This window comes from Centruroides vittatus, unplaced genomic scaffold, assembly GCF_030686945.1.
Source record: "Centruroides vittatus isolate TY-2023 unplaced genomic scaffold, ASM3068694v2 contig_401, whole genome shotgun sequence".
NCBI lineage: Eukaryota > Metazoa > Arthropoda > Arachnida > Scorpiones > Buthidae > Centruroides > Centruroides vittatus.
Window position 1 is genome coordinate 773,735 of NW_027122216.1, and position 22,937 is coordinate 796,671.

The 22,937-nt window shown below is 26.4% G+C and overlaps 1 protein-coding gene across 4 annotated transcripts in view; it reads left to right on the forward strand.

The window, feature by feature from the left end:
• Positions 1–22,937, forward strand: part of LOC136976547 (polypyrimidine tract-binding protein 1-like) — a 102,900-nt gene that overhangs the window by 73,380 nt on the left and 6,583 nt on the right. For 3 of the 4 annotated variants that reach the window (XM_067271879.1, XM_067271880.1, XM_067271877.1), the window contains exons 9-13: positions 1,018–1,107; positions 9,101–9,237; positions 14,570–14,603; positions 18,060–18,152; positions 19,528–19,625. In XM_067271879.1, the coding sequence (XP_067127980.1) occupies positions 1,018–1,107; positions 9,101–9,237; positions 14,570–14,603; positions 18,060–18,152; positions 19,528–19,625 (452 nt within the window). The remainder of the gene's footprint in view (positions 1–1,017; positions 1,108–9,100; positions 9,238–14,569; positions 14,604–18,059; positions 18,153–19,527; positions 19,626–22,937) is intronic. The other variant, XM_067271878.1, reaches the window with a different exon arrangement.

The following is a 22,937-nucleotide window of genomic DNA, read 5'->3' on the forward strand; positions in this document are numbered from 1 at the left end:
ATAACTAAAATAGGTTTTGTACTCTTTTTAGAAGTTGGACATTTTAAATTTAATAAATATTTGAAGATTTTTTTTTATTTTTTTTTATTTTTAGTAGCTCTTTAAACTATTTTAAGTTCAGGTCAAATTTTATAAATTTTTACATTCAAAAACTATTTGGCAATAAAAAAAATATAATAATTGATACAGTAAAATTTGTAACATTTGATTTCTAGTTCAAAAATCTTAGTTACTACATTTGAAGAAACATTTTTAAAAATATACATAAATATGTTTAATTGTTTTATACATTGAGTAATGGTTGGAAAAAGATAGTTATTACAAAATAACATTATATGTTATACAAAAATACTTGAATTAATTGTTTTGAAAGAACATGAATAACTTTTATATTTCTATTTGACTACAGAAACTATCAATTTTTTAATAATAGATTTATAAAAATTATTTTTTTTTTCTAGCATTTAATATATATATATTGTTGATACATAATTTGAAGAAACTATATGAACATATTCTAAGATTAAGATTTATTTAAACAGAAAATTCTTACAATTAACCTTTAGGATAGCATTCTCTTAAATTTATATATATATATATTCCAAATACTTAACGTTTTATTTTCTTTTCTCCAATTATTTTTCAGATTATAAATCTTCATCCAATGTATAAGTTAATCTGATACAAATTATAAGACATATAATAAATATTATAATTTTTGTTAAAATTATATATTATAGTTAAGTAATTAAAAACAAGTAATTTACTAATTAATGCACTTAGAATTTGTTTTTTCTTCACTCACAATATACTAAGAATGTTCTGTCATTAATGCATGTTAATTAGCTTGATTTATAAAAAAATAACATTACTATGTAATTAAAAAAGTTATGTAATTTAAATAATAATAATAATTTTGGGAAGCTAACGTTTTTAATTGAAATTTAGTCTAAATTCTATATAATTATATTTATAATACTTAGAAAGTGACTGCTATATTTTTACCTTATTACCAAGGCTCCATGGGGGTTCTGGCTTCCCCATTTGCTGCTGCCCCAGGACTAGGAACACCACTAACAGCTGCATATGCTGCTACAGCTGCTGGAGGTGTGGTATTCCTTTTCTGCTCATTTATGCTTGCTATTTAATGCTTAAGATTCACTACTTATCCTTTAAATAACAAATAATGCACAACTGTAGAAAGTTAATATAATGGTGATGGTAATTGTTAGATATTATTTTTATTTTCATATTATATTTTACTAATTATGGATTGCATGTTTGCTTTTAATGCATTTTATTTTCATTTGTAACTATCTTTAAAAAATTTCTCCAATTGAAAATTTAATATAAATATTCTATTAATTAAAAAAGTATAGTTCAACAAACTAAAATTTATAAAAGTTTGTATGAAAAACTTTATTAAAAAAATATTTTAAGTATTTATATAATTTTCAAAAAAATGTTAGCAAATACAGTTTTATTACCTAGTTTTTATTATATTTAATTATTAAATTTATAATAATTATCTTGTATAACTAAATAAATAAATATATCACTGTTAAGATGGATTTTTTGACTTATTTTTATTTATTTAGATAAATTTGAAAATGATTCTTTTAAAATGTAATCAGTATAACATTATATTTTTAGTATTAGTCAGTAAAAATTATTTAATTTTGATTGAAATATAATATAATTTTCATCTTTAACAAACAAACATCATAAATATTAAATTGTGTGATATTGTTTTAATTCATATACCAGTAGATAAACTTTTATTTTTCTGCACATCATATCAGACTAAACATTTCTAAATAACATAATGAAAAAGTATACACTGTTTTTATTAGTAGGTATCATATTCAGATATCTTAAGAAAGTATGTTATCCCCTGTTTAAATCATGTAAACCTCCAAAACAAATACAATTATTAAAGTTGGTGATTGTTATTTACATTATGAATGGATTTAAATGGCACAAGACATTCTGGAATGTAACCCATACATAAATTAAGAAGTCACATATTGTGTTAAGAGATTTTTGCCAAAATAGTTGAATTTCAAGAAAAATTATAAAAGTGTATCCACTCTATAATTTTAAATTGAAAAGTTTAATTGCTCATACAGTTGACATAGAATAAATATTTTTAGAAAGATCATTAACAGTCTGAATGTATTTAGCACATTTTTATAAATAAGTACGATTGTAGTAATGTAGTTATATTTGTCTATTTGATATATATTTTTATTTTTTATGAAACAAAGCTTGTTTAATAAAACAAAATTTTCAACATTGAATTAAATGAATGTTGAAAATAACACTTGACCATAGTATTTTTGACTTGTAAATGCTTTAGTTATATTGTCAATTCTTGATTTTATCAATAAAAGCAAATTTTTATTTAGCAAAGTTTACTAAAATAAAATATCTATGTAAAATTTTAGATCATCTCATAGAGCATTATACAACAGACTGTTGTTATAGTTTAAATGTTTTCTTGTCTTGTAATTTGACCAAGTTTTATTTATTATTTACTTGCAGAATTATATTTTTAACAAGTTTCAGTTTTATATCATCATCTCTATATCGTATTCAGATTTTTAAAAAATGGTTCTTCAAACTCTTAATCTGAAATCTGAATGTTGCTTGGACTTTTCTTGAGTGACTTATAACTTTACACCTAATACACGTTAGTAATATAATTACAGTTAAGTAATATAATAGTAATTCATACTTAAAAGAATTTAGTAATTAATGAATACAGAGATAAGAAGAGTTAAAATTATAACTATAGTTTCCACCTGCTGTCTTGAAACAAAAAACATTCTGAACTTTTGCAGGATTTTCTACATTACCACTTTAATATATTCTCACTATCCAGGTCATAAAAAGTAGTCTGTATTTATAATGTTTATTTTTGCATAAACAAATAAAATAAATTAAAGTTAAATATATTTGAAATAATTTTAAAATTATATTTCTCAAGTATATCAGAAAATTCCTCAAATTAAAACAATAGCATTTCCATGATTATGGCAAAGAGTTGGTGATATTTTGTAATATAACAATAGTGATGACTCTAATACTCCAAAAGTCAAGAATTAATGAAATAATTGCTGGTACTGATGAATATCCATTAAAATATTTTTAAAAATATGAATAAGAGAAACCAATAAATGTATTTATGGTGATTTAATGACACATTCCATTCATGTGCAGCTAGTTAAGGTTGCCAATGGTCTCCATTTAACTGTATTGCCTGCCCATCCTTCTTTTATCAATAATGCCATCTTGAGTACAGTGTGTTTTCATTTAATTTTACTTGTTTTCTCTGAAATATTATTGGCAGACAATGTTTGAATATTTTATTTTCTTATTCTAGTTACATCTTTCACTCACTAGAGTAATAGAAAAAGGAAGAACTGCCATTAATCAAACTTAGACAAGCAAATAAAATTTAGGGAATCAATTAGGGTGGCATTGTGCAACAGTTGGTAATAATTCTAACATTGAGTTTAAACCCCATTTACTGTCGACTTAATGTTTTATAATTTAGTCAGTCAACAAATACTTAGAACAAACTACTTTGTTTTAAATGTCCTTTTTGTACAGGAAAGTTGGCAATGCTAGTGTAGCACATGTGCAAAATGTTTTTGGTTTCAACAGGCAGCAACTACAGATAATTCATGATACATCAAGCAGTGATATTATATCAATATATAAAGATAATTTAAATCTGAAGGAGTTAAATAATTGATGTAATTGTATAAATACAAGGGTTGTTCAAAAAGTTTCCAAATTTTATTTATTACAAAAAAAATACTTCACTTACAATTTATTTGTCAGGGTCCCCTTCAAAGTAGTCTCCTTCCCAACATACACACTTATCCCAATGGTGTTTCCACTTTTTGAAACTGTCCTGGAATGCTTATAAGCTCCTCCGTCGTTTTTTTTTCTATCTCTGGAATGGTGGCAAATCTCTTTTCTTTGAGCATGTTTTTTAGTTTGGGGAACAGGAAAAAGTCACATGGGGCCAGGTCAGGTGAGTAGGGTGGGTGGGGAAGCATAGTGGTCTTATTTTTGGCCAAAAAGTCATGAGTTCTGAGGGACGAATGAGCTGGTGTGTTGTCGTGGTGAAAAAACCACTCATCACTCCTCTAAAGTTCAGGCCGTTTTTGCCTGATTCTGTTTCTTAGGCATTTCATAACCCCCAGGAAGTACGCCGTGTTGACTGTCTGGCCCACAGGTAGGTATTCATGATGCACAACCCTCTTTGCATTGAAAAAAACAGTTAACATCACCTTAACATTTGAGTGAACTTGTCAAACTTTTTTGGGGCGGGGATGTTTCACCCACCCTCACCATAAGCCTTGGTAATCAACTCAAAAGTTTCTGTGAAGGATTTCCGAGTTTCACACAGAATTTCACAGAACAACGCTGCTCTTTCAAAGAGCTCATTTCCGCAGATCCAATTTTTTGCCAAACTCCACAAACATCCCTTCACATAAATGGCCATAACTAATCACCAAAACAAGATATTAACAAATGGATTGAAGGAGGTTACTCAAGAGGTTTCCGCAGACACAACACCATCAAGCAGATTAAAAAATAACCAACTGGAGGCACACTATTCAAAAAGTTTGGGAACTTTTTGAACAACCCATGTAATTGAATATTAAAACGTTTTGAAGACAAATGAAATATTTTTTTTTTATAAAAAAAAATACAGTTACTCAAAGAAAATACAGTAAAATTTGTCAAAAATGGAACCTGTATAAAATGAAAATTTGCCTAAATGGAAAAAATTCATCAGTACAGAGTGATTTTCTAGATAAATTCTACTACAAGCCAGAAACCTGCCTAACAGAAATAAGATCATAACAAGAGAAAGTATTGCAATCATGTCAAAGTTGACCCTCTGAGTTTTTGCAAATCTCTATTTTGATACCCTGGAATCAAAAAAGTCAAAAAATGAAAAAAGATTTCATGTGTATGTGATGGCATCTATTTTGTTTAATATCTCAGAATGGATTTAAGATTAAAAAATGAAATTTGGCATGATAACTTATGTATAAGGGACAGTGCTACAATTAAATTTTGATAGGTAAAGTTTGAGGGGATGGGAAGATAGAAGGGTGTCAAATGTCACATCTCAAGAGGCGTTGTACTCAAAATTCAGCTTTTTGCCATTTTGTAATACAGTTATCCATGGGACCGGCAATTTTTTACCTAACTCGTTTATAACGTCATCCATGGGACTGGCAATTTTTTGACGTTAAAACCCGAGTGTCGTTATCTGCGAAGTTTATTATTATCATAATAAATTTATTATCATATCTATAAAAATGCAAACTACATGTTTAAATCAACTTTATTTACATTATTATGTCTAAGTTTACATCAATGTAATTAAAAATTTCAAAAATTACCTTTTATAAGATTTCGATTTGTCATAAGTTTCAATAGTGGCGGAACTTCCGGTTTTCAGAATAATGTCGAATCAAAAGGCAACAAAAGGTTAAACTAATATATGCCAATTAAAAATAATTCAATTATTTCTTTATAAACTATTTAATGTAATATGTTATATTAAAAATAATAGAATATTTAACAATTTAGCATAAAGTAATTTAAAAATGAGTACATAATAACCGATCGTCACGTCATTAAAAGTGTAGCAAACCTCACCCCACCGAAGTCAAGTGGTGAGAGTACCACCCACAGTCGTTCTAGGAAGTGGACTCTGACCTAGGATTAAACATGTAGTATTTTCTTTGTGAAATAAAATTTTGTAAATTTGGGAGTGCTTCAAATATGATGTTAAAACAGGGTTTTATGTCGTTACAAGTGGGTTTTTTAACATTATCTAGTTTGTAAAGTCGTGGAACCGATAAAAATTTGACGTTACATTAGGGTTGTCGTTACATCCGATGACGTTATAACCAAGTTAGACTAGTTAATAATATAAAAGTTTTTGTAACAAAATCTCATAACAGATGGCATCACAATATTATCTTTATTATGATTAATAATATAAAAGTTATTTTTTAAATAAAATCTCAACAACTGGAAAATTGTCAGAAAAACAAGATATGTGACAAGGGCTATCAGAGGGGGTAGAACTGGTGTTTTTTTTCCCTGGTCCCAGAGAAAATTTAGAAGCTTATAAAACCGAACAATCACCAGATTATATCGGGCTACTTTTTCACCTGATGTAATCTGATGGTTGTTTGGCTTTACAAATTTATTGGGTTTCATGATGTTTGCTTATGAAGCCTATATTAATTTGTCAGAACAGACTAAACTAATTTGTCAGATATTGAACTGTAAGCTTCATAATTTGAATGCCAAGGAAGTCACTAATATTTAAATATTGTAATTTTTTTAGTGATGTTTTTATTACAGTAATTTATTATTGTGTATATTATTATAGTCAAATATATTTTTCTTAACATATTTTTACTAGTTTGATTTCAGTGACAGAGTGCCTAATACTTGAAAAAGATAATTATGTGGCACTCCAATGTATGTTGGTGCCAACCAATGCATTAGATGATGCTTCCACACATAACATGTATGTATCATATGGGCACTCTAAGGGGAACATGTTGTTTATGGTTTAATCATCATGATATCGAGTAGTGTCTTGTACAGTATTAAAGCATTACATGTGCAATAAAATACATTATATATATTTTCAATAGTTGTAGTTGTTGTTGTTGTTGTTGTTGTTATTATGTAGATGCAAAATAATTTAATTCTCATTTACCCAAGATTAGTGTTGTATAGGAATAAAATGGTGAAATATTATAGTTTTCTGTTAAAATAATTAACTCTATGATATACTTTGATGATTATATTTCACAATGATTTACACAGTAAATTACACATTCCTGATAGTGGCCCTAATAGTATGTACAGGTATGCCTTAGGTTACGTTGTTTCGAGTTAAGTCGTTCTCGATTATATGTCATTTGTCAAAAGAGATATATGAAAAAATAAAAATCAAGTTTAAGTCATTTTATTTGACTTTACGTCTGTTCGCCACAAATATTGAAGTCGTAATATCACTAGAAAAGTGTTAGAAGTGCACAAAATCATGTTACTATACAATAAATAAGAATAAAAGTATATAAAATTATATTAAAATACGTACATTTACAGTAAATGTTAATATTGTGCATCATAAATCCTAGAGTCCGAAATATGAAAATATCTGTGACTGTGTTGTCATCTTATTTAGTGGTCTTTATTGGTAAATTTAACATAAATTAGTTTGCTTTCTACTATCGCAAAATAATTTTAATAACTGTATTTGTTATTTAACCTAACAAAATCATTTTATTTTATAATGTCTTAGAGAAAATCACATTAACAAATAAAGAGTTTGCAATGTACTATAAACATTGCCAAATTGTAAACATGTACATTTACATGTATGTTCGTACTGTACATCTATTCGTAAATTTAGATAAATTTTAGTTTTTAATATAGTACAGAAAAAAAGTAATATGTTTGTAAGCTTAAAATAGATTCTTATTAACCATATATTATTAAAAATGCATTTATAAATAAAATACAGAACTGAGAATGGTTATTTGTGGTTTAGCCTAGTGACAAGTAAATTCAACTTAAGTTATTTTTTGACTTAAGTCGCCTCTCCTGGAACCAATTACTGACGTAACGTGATGTATACCTGTATATCAATAATAGTCTAAGCTGGAACTTCACAGTATATGAAGACAGTAAACACACTTTACATGTTTTTCCAGCAATTAAAATAATCAAAACAAACATTTTCAACCTGATTGATAAGCCTTCATCAGGTAAACAAAGGCTTATCAATCAGGCCAAAAATGTTTGATTATATACTTTTCCATCAACTAAATTTAATGTGTTTAGTTTCTTTATAAAGTATATATGTACTATGAATGGAAGTATCTCCTGGTGTGTTTCTTTGAACAATCCTGTATATTAAATCTACTTATATTGTACAAAATGAAACAGATCTGCATTTTTCAAATTAGAGTTAAAGTTATGATTATTACTGAAATTTTTAGGCTGTTACATTTTTATTTAAAATGTAACACAATTAAAACTGCCAAAATCTAGAAAATAATATAATAACTCATAGAAATATGACAATTTTTTTATTATGTTATATTTTGTCATTATCTACGTTACATTTTATTATTACTATTATTTTTTTTACATAAATTATAGTTTTTATTATATTTGAATTTCAACATAGTTGTGTTTTGTATACAATGTTCCGTTTTTAAAATTTCTTGATTAATTGCATTCAATTTATGGAAATGTACAGAAATTTGATGAAAGTCTCTGAAAGTGATTGAAAATGCTTGTTTTTTTTTCAATAAACATACCTGCTGGAATAAGTACAGAAAGTGTCTGTCTGTGAGTTATTATGTAACACAATACAATACTGTTTTATGACAAAGATTATCCCTCTCTTTAATAGTTTTCAATTCAAATGCAAAAATATCTCAAAGTAATATTTTGAAATGTAATCAGAAAACTGATTTCATTGATTTTTACGAAAAAATTGATTGTAAAAAATTTGTAGATATAAGAGAGGATGTTGATAATATAAAATATTTCTGTATAAATTTTTGCATAAAATCATTTAGTCATACTCAATTATTTTTTAATTGATGATTAATAATTTAATTGATTTATGAGAAAAATAAACTGTCTTTACTGTTAACAATCAAAATTGACTCAAAGTCACACTTTAATTGCAATTACTTTTGATAATTATCATATTATCATTGTTAGGCAACATGGAACATATTATGACAATTAATAAAAGTAGTTGCAATTAAAGTTTGACTTTTGAGTCAACTTTGGTTGCTAATACTGAAAACAGTTTGTTTATTTTTTCTCATAATGAGTATATCTGTATGGGTTGATAGCATCTTTAATTTAACTGATGATAAATTTGTTGTCTTAATTGAATTAAGTTTGTGAACTATACTTATATTATAGAGGTTTATATCTTCAAATATTTTGTACTTTCTTATTTAAAAATAATGTAATTACATGTTACTTAAGTATTTTATTATTATTTTTTTATTAGCAATATCTCTTGGAGGTTTTGCTCTTCCTGCACCTACAGCAGCAACAACAGCTGCAGCATTAGGTGTAGCAGGTATAAGATTCCCAGGCCATCTTGCCATTGGAAGTGTATTGTTAGTCAGTAATTTGAATGAAGAGGTAAGTGTAATTATACATACAAATACCAGAATATTAACTAATGTATAATTTAATTTTATAAAAATTTAAGACAGAAACATAATGCATAATTAATTCTCATTAATACTTCCATTTCAGATAACAAAAACAAATAGAAATTAGTATAATTCCATGATATTTCTGCAGATTTTTGTATTATATATTTGACTTAAAATTGTTCTTAACCAAATTTTAATAACTTATTCAAATATAAAGTTATTCTGATAGTCTTCAGAGGTAATTATTACATTACATTTTTCTAACTGAATAAATATTCTATATGTATAATAAAGAAATTTAAATTATATATATAAATATATAATTGTAGTGAAATTATCATAGTAAATAGTAGACTTTGAACAGATATCATTAATTTTATTGTATTTTTGTTGTTTTAATTGAGATAGATTCTATAACTCCTATAGTTTAAGGATCGTGCAAGAAGCTAACATTTTCTCCCTTAAAATAATTTTCAAATTATAAATGATATATAGAAATCATCTAAACCATATTATTATGACATGGAACAAGTTTGATTATAAAAATAGACAATAAAAACATGATTCTAGATGCTTGTGAAACTTTGTACAAGTTAGAAATATGAAAAGTTTAAGAGAGAAAATAAAATGTGGATTAAATTAAATGAATGTAAATATTGGTATGACTGTGAAACTTGAACTCATTTACTTCTTTGAAGTTTTGGGAATTCATTAAAATGAGAATAAACAGGAATGTAAGAGTATTTTTATGAATGGTTGAATTAAATTTATATTTGGGATAAATTGATAATAAATGTATTGCAAAATGAGTGAATTTAAAAATAAAATGGTGAGTGTGTTTGAATTTTTCTTTTGAACAGATACAATATATTTCATATATGAAGCGTGCAATGCCATAAGGTTGTAAATGCCATTTTTCTCAAAATACGTTTTATTGAAGAAATGAATTTTAAATGCAATTTTTTTTCCCAACAAAAAAATATTGTGGCGATAGTGGCACTCTAAGTGGCTATGTTTTGAAGATGAATTTATGTGCAAGTCATGACGTTTTAAGTGCCAAAGTGCAAGCCACGTGACTTTTGGTGCGTAAAATGTTACGGTTTACATTTACATCATTTTGTTATTCCAATTTGTAACGCAGTGAGTTTTTTATGCAGAACCGGATAACTGAATCCCAGTTTATTAATAGTTAACCTGTATCACCTTATTATTTGATATTTCAAAATGATATTCGGACTTCCATTAATCTTTCAAATTTGAAGTTTTTAAATACATTTTAACTTTTATTACACTAAATTAATACCTTATTGTTTATATTTTCCTTTATTTATCATAATTATATTACAATTGATAAAGATTACAGCCCAGTTCAAGTACCAAAACTGTGGACCCAACATTGTTGAAGCCAGGAAGCAGTCACTAATAGATTATTGCCAGTTTTTAATGTTAAAATTGATATTGAATTTGTAAATTGTGTTTAATAATTTAAATGTAAGTTTTTGGTATTCAAAACTGTTTTTCAGCTGTAGAAACATTAATTATATGATTGTAATTGTTTTTGGCATTTACAACTTTATGCACTTGCACAATTTTGGCATTTACAACGTTATGGCTCTAACCCTGTTTTTAAACATTTTTTCGTTTCCTTATCATCATACTTAGGTGTTTGAAATTAAACCCAATGTTTTATTCCAAAGTGTAAATTGTTAAAATAATTTTTATAGCATTTGATTAAAGTTTGTTCATTAGAAAAAGTGTTTTTTCTCTCTCCTGAAAAGTTTGTTTTTTGGCATTTACAACATTATGGCATTGCACGCTTCATATATCAAGTGATAGGAAATGTGCAGTTCTAAGATGGATCAAAAAAATAGTACTGGGATACTTGTTGCTATTGTAATGAAAAAAATAATAATAATAAGCAATGTGTGAATACACAAAAGAAATCAGCAGAGATTTAGCTGAAAAATGTTGTAAATAATAAATGCTAATGAAAGCACTTAGTTGATCTGTTCAGAAATTTAACATTTTTCTCTTTTGTGCTTTTTTTAATTTTTCTCAAAGGCAAAAATAGCAGTGGCATATCAAATGACATTGTTCATATTATTCATAAAATGTAAACTAGTAGTTTAAAAATGCAGATTATATCTGAATCAGTCGTTTCTGATTGTGTGGAAGTGCATGATTAGCAGATGGAAAAGAATTAGTGATGATAACAACTTAAATTTTTATACATTCCACATTTAAGTAAGAATGTTGACTATGTGAATATTAAACAAGAATTTAGGAATAAATAAGGAAAATACAACTGATGTGAAATACATGAAACTTAGTCTAAAATGTTTGAATGCATCCAAAAAGACACTATGATATTATTAAAATGGAAATTAGGAGAGCTGTTGTATAATGGATTGAAGTTCATTTTTATATATACAGTTGAAACTATATCTTGAATCTCACAGGAACAAAAAAAATTGAGATGGACAGATTTTGACATGGTTGAGAGAGAGAGGTTCTTACATAGTAAACCGTAATAGGTTTGATATTTTATTAATATAATAGCAAGTACAGTACTATACATACCTGTTTTAGGTATAAAACATTTTTGACATATCTTAACAGAAATAGTTTGTCAACAGTTTCTGATGCCTGACTTTCTTCAACTAATATGCAAGCCAAACTTGTAGCCAATCAGAAAAAAAGCAGCATTAATTGCAACTACAATATGCACTGTATTGCAAGAGATGTATCTCAACAACAATTTATGCTATTCAAAATGTAGTTGCCGAGCTTTGAATTTGTAATTGACACTTCAGTCCATAATTTGAGATATAGAGGTTTTGGGAGAAAATTATTTGAGGTAAACATGAAAGATATATTGAATTTAGGCTTAAAATGCAGGGGAAAAAATTAATTTTGAGATAGAGGTTTTTCGAAATAAACATGTTTGCAATAGACCGGTTCAACTATATAGTATAAATTTGAAAAGACAAATAGAAACATGTCCCAGGAAGAATATAAATTAAGAAAACATACATAACATATAATTAATTGAAGAATTTAAGTAAATGGACAGAGAAAATTTGAAAATGAATTTGTGAAAATAAAAAAATAAAATATATATATAATTATAATTTATATATATATATATATATAATTTGAAAGAATGTAAGATACATTTAAAATAAGTAAGGAGAGAGAGAGAAAAATATTTAATATAAAAGAAAAGAAACAAATATTTATTTATCTTTTTTGTTTTACATATATTTTTAATATTTTAAATATACAAAAAGCAATAAAATTATGGACCCAAAATGAAAAAAATTTGAGTACAAACAAGTTAAAGTTAAAAGAATGGAAAAACTTTAGATCTGGATGAATGATAGTTGAGTTACTAAAAATATAGATATGCATGTATAGCTGACAAAGCTATTAAGTCATTGAGATAAAGGTATTTGTTCTCTGATAATTTGATACAATCTGATCTGTATCATTATACAATGTAATGAGAAAGATGAAAGTTATATAAAAACTTTTGATTTGATTTTTCTATGCTAGAGAATGTACTTTAATAAGTTTACTCCTTTCAATACAGTATTTCAAGAAGAAAAATTTGAGGTATATTGTAATTACAGTCTTATGTAAGCATAGAGAATAATCTAGTGTGTAAAACAAATTACTATGAAACACTATACAGTGTAATCCCTATTTGAAATAATAATTAAAAAATGAAACAGAAATATCATGGAATACAAAATATAGTGAAGTGTCAAAAATCCAGACTAACTGGGGCCAGACCCTATCCAGATTTTCCCAAATATACATGTAAATTAGAATTTAAGCACAGTAAACAACAAATACACTGTAAATCAAGTTCAGATGTTTGAAGTTCAAGTCAGTATTTTAAAGAAATGTAATTACAAATTCTGAATGAATGTTAGAACATCAACAATGAAGTTATTGAAAGGAGTTAATATCAATTTTTTGATGGCCAAATCTGGATTTTTAATACTTTATTGTATTTTCTTTTTTATACCTAATTGAATTTATTAAAATATAATTAAAATTCCATAGCAAATGATAAAATATATAATCTATCTATAAACTTTCAATGTACATTAATTTTAAACTGTTTTAGATAAAACTTTTTTTATTATTATTCTAATAATAATTTATTAAATTATATATTAATACTACTGCATTATAAAAAATATTGCAATATGGCTATAAAAGTTCTAGAATAAATATGATGCATGCTTAATCAAATGGATCAAAATATGTAATTTGAATTTTATATAAACTTAAAAAATAATACGTGTAGTTGGTTGCTAAATAACTGAATTTTGAAATGTTAAAAATGTGAAGCAAAATTATGACTTATTTTAGAATATTATAATTTATTTATTAAAATTGTTAGAATTTTAAAGTATGAAATACAGTATTATTAAAGTCTAATAAATGGGAAAAGTTGATAGTTCTTTTGATAATTGAAAATCAGAAGATATCAATGCAAAAATAAGATAATACTTGATTTTCTAAATTTTTGAGAATGAAAAGAAAAAGTTTATAATTTTCGGCTAATTTTTTTTTCATTTGGAAATTTGGCAAATTTTTTTTCATTTGGATCCTCAAAAATTCATCTAAGCTTGTGATTTAAATGTCAAATAATTAGAATTTTATTAAAATTTATGTACATTATTCTGTTTTCATAAAAAGTGTATTTTTTGCAAGAAATCCTTTATATGTTCTTGATCTAAAAAAAAAAATGAATTTTCAATGAATGCTTTGTTGAATTATTTCAAAACATAAATTTTTAAAAATTTTAAATTTATTGTTTACTGTTTAATAACGTATTGAAATTTGTATTTTTAAGTTTTTCCTGATTAGTATATTTATTTTGAAGAAATCTGTATTATTTAAAAAAATATATTTTGTGTTTGCTTCATTAGAACTTTGGGATAGTTCTTTGCTCTATTTCATTGCTTTTTTTCTGTTTCAGCAATGTTAGCTTTTAACTTAATTGCATTTTGTGTGTTAGTGTGGTAAATGATATTGTCATTTTCATGTGGCATTTTAATCTATGTTTGTTATATAACTGAATGATATGCAATATTTTAAAATGTTCATGTATTAAATTAGTGGAAAATATTTCACTCATTTAATAATTATCTTTTTTATTATTATTTTTTTAAAATTTTCCCTACTTCGCCTGCTGGTGTTTCTCCCAATGTGGACTTCTTTAATCGATTTGCTCGGGTCACTGATTCCTTCCATCCTTCTGCTCTGCTGCTCTGACCCACACCTGTTCTGAACTGTAGATGGTCACGCCCGATGCTCTCTTTACCCTTTTTGGTATGTTTATAAAGCACTCCTTCATTTATTTATTTTTTCTTCTTTATCTATTTTTAACCAATTTCAAATGTGTTGCACAATTCTGTTTATCAAATTCAAATGATATTTTATATATATATAACTTTATTTAATAATTTAATATGTTATAAATTTTTGAAATGTGCAACAGTTAACAAATTAATTTTTATTTTGTTATTTATAATTTATTTTTATTCTTTAATATTTGAGAAATGTATTTTTAGTTTTAAATATTTTTATATTTAAAATTTCTAAAATTTTAATTACATCCAATGTAATTAAAATTTTAGAAATTTTGTATATTTATTTAATAATTAAAATTTTTTTTTCCTAGATACAAATTAACTGTTAAATACAATTACTTAATTATACAGTATATACAGGGTGGGCCAACGAAAACGAAACGGCAGAGTGTTCGTGTTCGTCCAAGCAAATCGCTTGGACATGTCGATTTTATTCTCGAGGGAACATCTTATGCAATAAAGTTTTGCGAATCTGAATATTAACTAAACAAACATTTGTTCTGAAATAAATGTTTGTTTAGTTAATACAAAATAAATGAGTTTTTAAAATTTTTTGTTGTCTGTTGTATTCAGAATCTCAAAAACTTTATTGCAAAAGATGTCCTCTCGAGAATAAAATCGACCTGTCCGAGCGATTAGCTTGGACGAATACGAACACTCTGCCGTTTTGTTTTTGTTGGCCCACCCTGTATGATAATTAAATGACTACAGTTTTAACATAAAATGAATTTTCAGTATCTGGCTTCATAACACTTTCATTATGAAATGAAAAAATAAAAATGATAATTTAAGCTATTGAAGATTTAAATATTTTTATTTTGTCTAATAAATCAGCATTGAAAATCTGTTTGAATACTAACTTATTTAATAAATTTAGAATGTTGAATTTATTAGAGAATATTATTATTATTTCTTTATTTCCTCAAGGCAAGTAGCTTGGTGGTTTCCAAACTTTATACATATTACATATATATTATACATAGGGGCTCCCCTACTTATGAAATAGGTTAGGTTCCCGAGGTTTTGTCATAAGTTGAAATATTCGCTATTCAAAGTCTAACCTCGAAAGTACATTTGTACACAGAATAACCATGCATTGTTAATGTTTGATTTTTCGATGTACTAAATAGAATACATTATGCTTGTTTACCCACTCACTACTGCTTAATAGCAGATGTTTCAAATATGGTTTTTTCACTTTAATGCACTTACTTTTATAATGTCAATTTTAATTTCCATGGTAACAGAACCACATTTTTTGTGTTTATCTCCATTGTTAGATTTACTATTACATTTTGGATACAGTTTTGAAACACTAATCGTAAAAGTTTATAAAAATTTCAAACAGTAGTGAAAATGACATTACTCCAATGTTACCGACTTTGACACCACCTCGTGCGGCAATGGACCCTCAGTATTTGCATGAAAATGAAAAATGGTGATATGCAATTGAAAGAAATCTACATTAGTTATTTGTTACTGGCTAAAGACTGACTTCCGTGACGGGCAAGAGAACTTCGGAATCTGCACAAAATTTAAATTTTAGATGTACAGTTAAATTGTGTGTAAGTCTGAAAGTTTATAAGTTGAATGTTCATAAGTAGAGGAGCTCCTGTATTTATATATTTATATTTACATTGGAAGAGGAAACCAAGGCTAGATAGTACTCTAAGAGTAATTAGTGTGTTGACATTATAATTAAATAAAAGGAAGTAACAGTTTTTAGGCAAAGAATAATACTATATTTATATTATATTAAATATATTTTATAGTTATTTTCAAATTATGGGGCTTTACCTTCTTGTTCACTTGCCCCATGGGCTTTGCTCACTTGTTCAAAAATTCCATGATGGTTCGTAGATTTTCAGTGCTTCCATTTCATTTTTTTTTATGATGGAAAAAGTATTATGACAATTATAAGCTAAGTATTTTATACATATAGAGTAGACATCACATTCATTGACTACAAATTTTAACTCGTAAGATTAATCACACAAAACAGAAGTAAAAATGTCTGTAAGAAATTATTTGTTCTTTTTTTCTATTAATAGGAAAAGAAAACATAACAATAAGATGGACGGATGACAGTGGGAATTTATAGGTCTACACTTTTTTCAAATTGCAGCACAATTATCAATTATTAAGAATAATATTCCTTGGCACTCTGAATCTGAGCCAGATAATAAATGCTGATGTGTTACTTTATGTTTATTAAATACAACATATTATCTTTATTTCTAAAAAAATTTTTGGCTGTGTTCAATAATTTAATATATTCAAGAAACAGATATTCCTATATAAAATATCAAAATAAGTCCCTAAGAAAGAAATAAACTATTGCATTTCATATGGGAAATTCATGAATACTACCCTAATATCAAATAAAATAACTATATAGAGAAATATTTTCATCATTATAGAATTTTAACAGAATATTCTATCATATAAAACTATATAATATATAGCATGTTAAAGTAATGCAGCAATTCATTCAATCAAGATTGCAATCAAGTTTATCCAAAGTTTATCAATTTAAAAACTTTTCAGAAACAAAACTTTTTAATTCTTATTACAAAATACTTATATTTTATAAACAGAAAACTTGTGTTATAATACATATGTTTATTTTATAGCAATTTTCTAACATTTTTATAAAATGAAACACACCAAAATTACTTTGCAAGTATTATGGATTTTATCATTTTCATATGTAAATAACCACTATCTTGTTTAAGTCTAATATTGATTTGCAAATATATATTCTTCAGTTGAAGGTCAATTGGATCTTTTTATTGTATAGTATGTGTGTGTCATAGTAATACATTATTAGATTTTACAATAAATATTTTTGTATATATAATTTGTAGGTCATCTGTGTTTAAAAGACAATTTGAAGGTGGTGCAATGAGACAAGTTATATATGAATTTTAAATTGCAATTATGAAGTTGCATCTGTGGAGCAATGGTTATTCCCATGGACATAGGATACAGTGGTGCAATTGAGATGAGCAAAGTGGCAAGTGCTCCCAAAAGAGAAATTAAAAAAAAAAAAATTTTCTCTATTTGAAATTTCTGGTTATGTCACTGTTAGGATATATGGTGAGATGGGTTAGCAGAGAGATTTTTTTTTGTTCTAGCAATTTTTGTTACTGATTTGACAGTCAATGAAATTTTACAGAAGTTTCCTACAGTTTTTTTTAACAAGTATCATTTGATTTCTGAGAGCTAAGTGGAATACAATAAAAATTCATCATGAGACATAATTTACTAAATATCTTTTCATAAAATCAATGTTATAAAAAAAAATTATCATGATTGAAATTTTTACATGTAAATTAAAGAATGATTTCATACATAAATTATAGATTCTTAATAACAACTGGTTATTCTAATTAATTATATTTCTATGTTTTAGGTGTTTATGGTGATGTAATAAGAGTAAAGATTTTATTTAACAAAAAGGATAACGCTTTAGTTCAACTTGCTGAACCACAACAAGCACAGTTAGGTATGGTTTTCATGTGTAATTAAATTTTATTAAATAGAATATTTTTAGCTATTTTCAAATGTAATGATCCTATAGAAAATCTAGTTTTTAAATATCATTTCTCAAATACAGAATAAAATAAACAAAAAGAAATATTACAATGTATAATATATACTTCTTGATATCTATATCAATACTTACTATACACCTTACTACAATACTTACAAGTGTAATTTTACTATAGTATATTTCATTTTGTATGCAGTCATCTATTTTTAAAAAAATATTATCTATTTAAATAATTTCACCCAATCACTATTTAACTGTAGTTAAATTTTGTTTATTTAAGTTCCTTAGTAACCACTGTTTTTATTGTAAAATTGAAAAAATTATTTAGAAATCATAACACTGTTATAACAACAGATCTTTAAGTAATTGATTGACAAACATGTATGATATCTTATAAATGACATCAAACAGTTGTGAGTACTTTTATCTCAGTGTCCTATTTAAAAATTATTTTCAGTTGTAATGAAATATTTTTTATATCTACATAATAGCTAGCTTATTTTTATTTTATATCATTGATTATTAGCTAATAGAAAATGGAAGCTCAAAGAATAAGATTTTTAAATTGATAAGCTGCTTTATTGGAGCATAAAACAGTATTCGCTAACAGTCAATGTGTTGGGATTTCTATTATCATCTTCAGAGATAACAAACATAAAAAGTTAAAAATCTTTATGTTCAGAGCTTCTTGTCCTTTTTTCGATTTTGTCCTTGTTAAGTTTGCTAAGTTAATAAATATTGGACTTATCAAACAGGAAAATGTCTTAGAATAGTAAAATTAATCACTTTGAATTGTCGTCCTTTTTTTTTTTTTTTAAAGGAATTTTGGGTCTGAACACACCTTCTGCAGTTGATAATTCTTATAAAAAGGTCCTGAGTAAAGTCATAAAGAAAGCACATTTTTAGTGAAATTTTTAATGAGATTATTTGAGTTTATAAATATTGTTTTATGCTGTAATAAAATAGCTTAACAATGTAGATTGTTAATTACATTTTTCATTGATGTTTTGATATACTATGTTTTAAATTTAAAATATTTTGTAATTATAGTTATATTAATTATATAAAATCATTTTTTATAGATAAAGATCAACATGTCAAATTTTTGATAATGATTTGACAATCAATGAAATATTTTAAAGTTTTCTATAATAATTTTTTTCTGTGATGTTCTGGAATACGATAAAAAATTTTTGCCAAGAAACATATTAATTTACCGTATCTTTTCATAAAAGTAATAATATAAAATAAAGGAGACAATTTTTTTTTTATATTGTTTAGTTTTATCAACATGAATTAATTTTAATCTTATTGTTAATATTTTTAGCAATGACACACTTGGACAAAGTGAAAGTATTAGGGAAACAAATCAGAGTAACTCCTTCCAAACATCAAATGGTTCAAATGCCAAAAGAAGGTCAACCGGTAAGTTTAAAATTAGTTTGTATTAAATATAAACAAATTTATCATTTCTTATATAAAATTTTAACTAAAGACTATATTTTTTAATAAAAAAAATTATATAAAAGCAATACAGGTACTCCTCACTTTACGACCTATCTGCTTAACGACCACTCGCACTTATGACCAATCGAGTTTCAACCTGCAATTAGGGGAATCTTCTTTCTCAGCTTGAGTGTCGGTCAGTGGCGAATGGTGACATGTGCACTAAGCGTACTATAATAGGCTTGCGCATACTATAGTAGTCTTATAGTACTATAATAGTCTTTTTATGAATAAATTTGAAGTTTGTTGCATAATTTGGATAATTTTAGAACGATCCTATATTCACAGTGCAAGCTCCTCACTTATCGACCAATTCGCTTAACGACGTAGTCGTCGGAATGGAACTCAGTCGTAAAGTGAGGAGTACCTGTAATAAATCTTATTCTTAGTATATTGCTGTAAATCCTCACATAATTGCCTATGTCAATAATCACATTTAATTGCCTATTTCTTGTTTAAATATCCAAGGACAATTAAATGAAAAATTTTTCTTTTACAGAGAAAATTCAAAAATCATTAAATACATTGTTGCTTACAATATCTTTTTACATCATCTCTGTATATTTTAATTAGATTCATCATTAGTAACTTCAGTTTTGCTATCACTTCCCTTTTCAATGCTTTTATCATTGCTGTCATCAGTCTCATTAACTAATTTTCATCTTTTTCCCCATTCTTACAGCTTTTATAAATTCAAATGAAAATCTCATATGTCCATAGAATCATCCATCAATACATGTATTTGTAATTCCACAGCATACAAATGATTTTTTGAATTTTCTTTAGAAAAATTTTCCCATTCCTCACAGACCCATTTAGCTGCTTTGGCTAGCATGCTTTTGCCTTCCTGATTTGATAAACTCCTTTTTTGCTGAATTGCAACCACTCTCCATCTTTTTAAACTGCTGCTTTCAGAACTGTATGATACATCATATTGTTGCAAGAGGCTGGTCATTCCTGATGGAATATAGTCAACAGATGTATTGCTTTTCTTTAAGATCATCAGTTACTAAAATATCATGTCATAGTCAAGTAATGCGCTCATTCAAAAGATATGATTTGTTCTTCTGCGCCAAACATTTTTAATCCAACCTATATTAAATTCCTTATCATGAAAATCATCTTGAAAAACTTCCCACTTTTTTGGAGATTTTTCTTCTGGTACATTTTTTTTACCAATAACTTCGCTCTATTACTGAAAGCTGTTAAAACCATAATAAAATAAATCTTCTCATACCCTGTTGTTTGTTATTTAACTGACTTTATGCCAGAGAAATCAAGAGAGTATAATAAACAGAAGTCAGACCATCCATTGTTCATCCGTATTTGCACAATAAACTGCTCCTATCTCCTTTGCCAATACATTACACTGAATAATGAACTTTCTTGCCAGTAAACTGCTCAAATGATTAGTTATTTTCAATTCATTGTACTTTGTGTAGTTCATTTATTCAAGTTAAATATTCAAGTTTCAGTTGTAAACAAGTGACTATTAAATATTAGAATAAGCATCTCATGATATATAACAGTTTTCTTTATTATTTGCATCAACTTTAACACTTTGTGTCTCAGTGATAAAGCCACGTGACTTTTACAAAAATAGATAATCAAAAGACTGAATTGGCCAACAAAAATGAAAGTTCAGCAAAGAAATGAAAAGTGATGATAATGATAGAAATGAAGATGGATATAATTTAGATTTGATAAATTTTTTTAAAGATCATGGAACAATTGTAATTTTTTCTATTGATTATTAAGATCTCTTTGCACAATAATTTTTATAGTCTTGCACTGTAGTGAAAAGAAAGGACTAGAAAGGATCAGTGTATATTAAATTATTTAATATGAACTTTTAATATTTGTCTACATTTATAACTTATAATTTTTACATATGTATGTAGTGAAAACTGCTTAGGCGACCACCTGCATTCGATGGGCACCTTTCAAAATGGGCAAAAATGTCTGGCACGGAATAGTTTATACATAGAGTCTTTGTATAAATTGCCCGTATTAAATGACCACCTGTGTAACACGACCGCAGGCATCGATTTTTGGTCTGAAACAACATACAACAACTGTAATAAGCAACCACTTCTGCAAATATATCTAGTCTAAGCTATTGTTCAAACCCATCTAAACAACATTTCCCCCTCCTAATATAATGTATCAGTCTAAACTCTTGTTTGAACCTTGGACACTTCTCTCACCCGTGAAATTAGGTACAGGTGTTAATGAATTAATCTAGCAACAAAGAAAATTCATTTCAGTTTGTTTGAAATTGTCCAAAAACGAAAAAAAATGCAAAGTGCTGTTGTTAGAAGATCATGTTAAAGTTATCAGAAAAAGTGAAATTAGTTTATCACAATGGCAATTAGCAGCGAAGTTTAACTGTGGAAAAACAAAATTTATTTTACTGTAGACCTACAGTATTTTCCTTAGGGGTATAAAATATTGTACACAATACAATTAATTGGCTGATCTCATCGTTTGATAAATTTATTTTATTTATTTTTTTGATGCTTATATACAGTACATGTGCGATAAATAGTTTCTGTATCAACCTACCTTATTTCCACAATATTTTTAGAAAAATAATATCCAAGTAATTTTCGCATGCAAAATATTCAAAAAACAATAAATGCATTAACACAAAAATCAGTTTTACAGGCAATTTTTTCTTTTTTGATTCCACCATTGTCATTGGACAATTGCAGAAAGTAATGAAATCATTTTATGAGAAAAAATAATAAAATCGTTTTATTATTAATTAATAATTTTTTTATTGTACTTAAAAAAATATTAAATATTAAAAAAATACAGTATTTTTAAAGTTAAAATAAGATCAAACTAACAAACACCAAAACCAAAGTGATGGAGAGATACAACGCGCTTGTATATCGAAGATGTAATACACATAACCGAGGAGCGAACGATAAGAACCAAGTTGAATTAATTAAGTCGGAAAAAAGAAAGTGTATATTATAATTGAGAAAATGCAAGTATTGTATTAATCTTTAAAATATTGGTATTAAATCTGTCTTATGAAATCACGACGACTCCTGTCAATCGAGTTATCTGATAAGAATAAAATACAATACCAATATAGCTCTATTGTTGAAAAAATTCACTTATTTTTGCTTACCTTGAGTTTTGCTTAGTAGAAATGTGTACTTAATAAAAAAGTGCGCAAAATATGTACGGAAATACGGTATTACAGGACCACCTGTATTG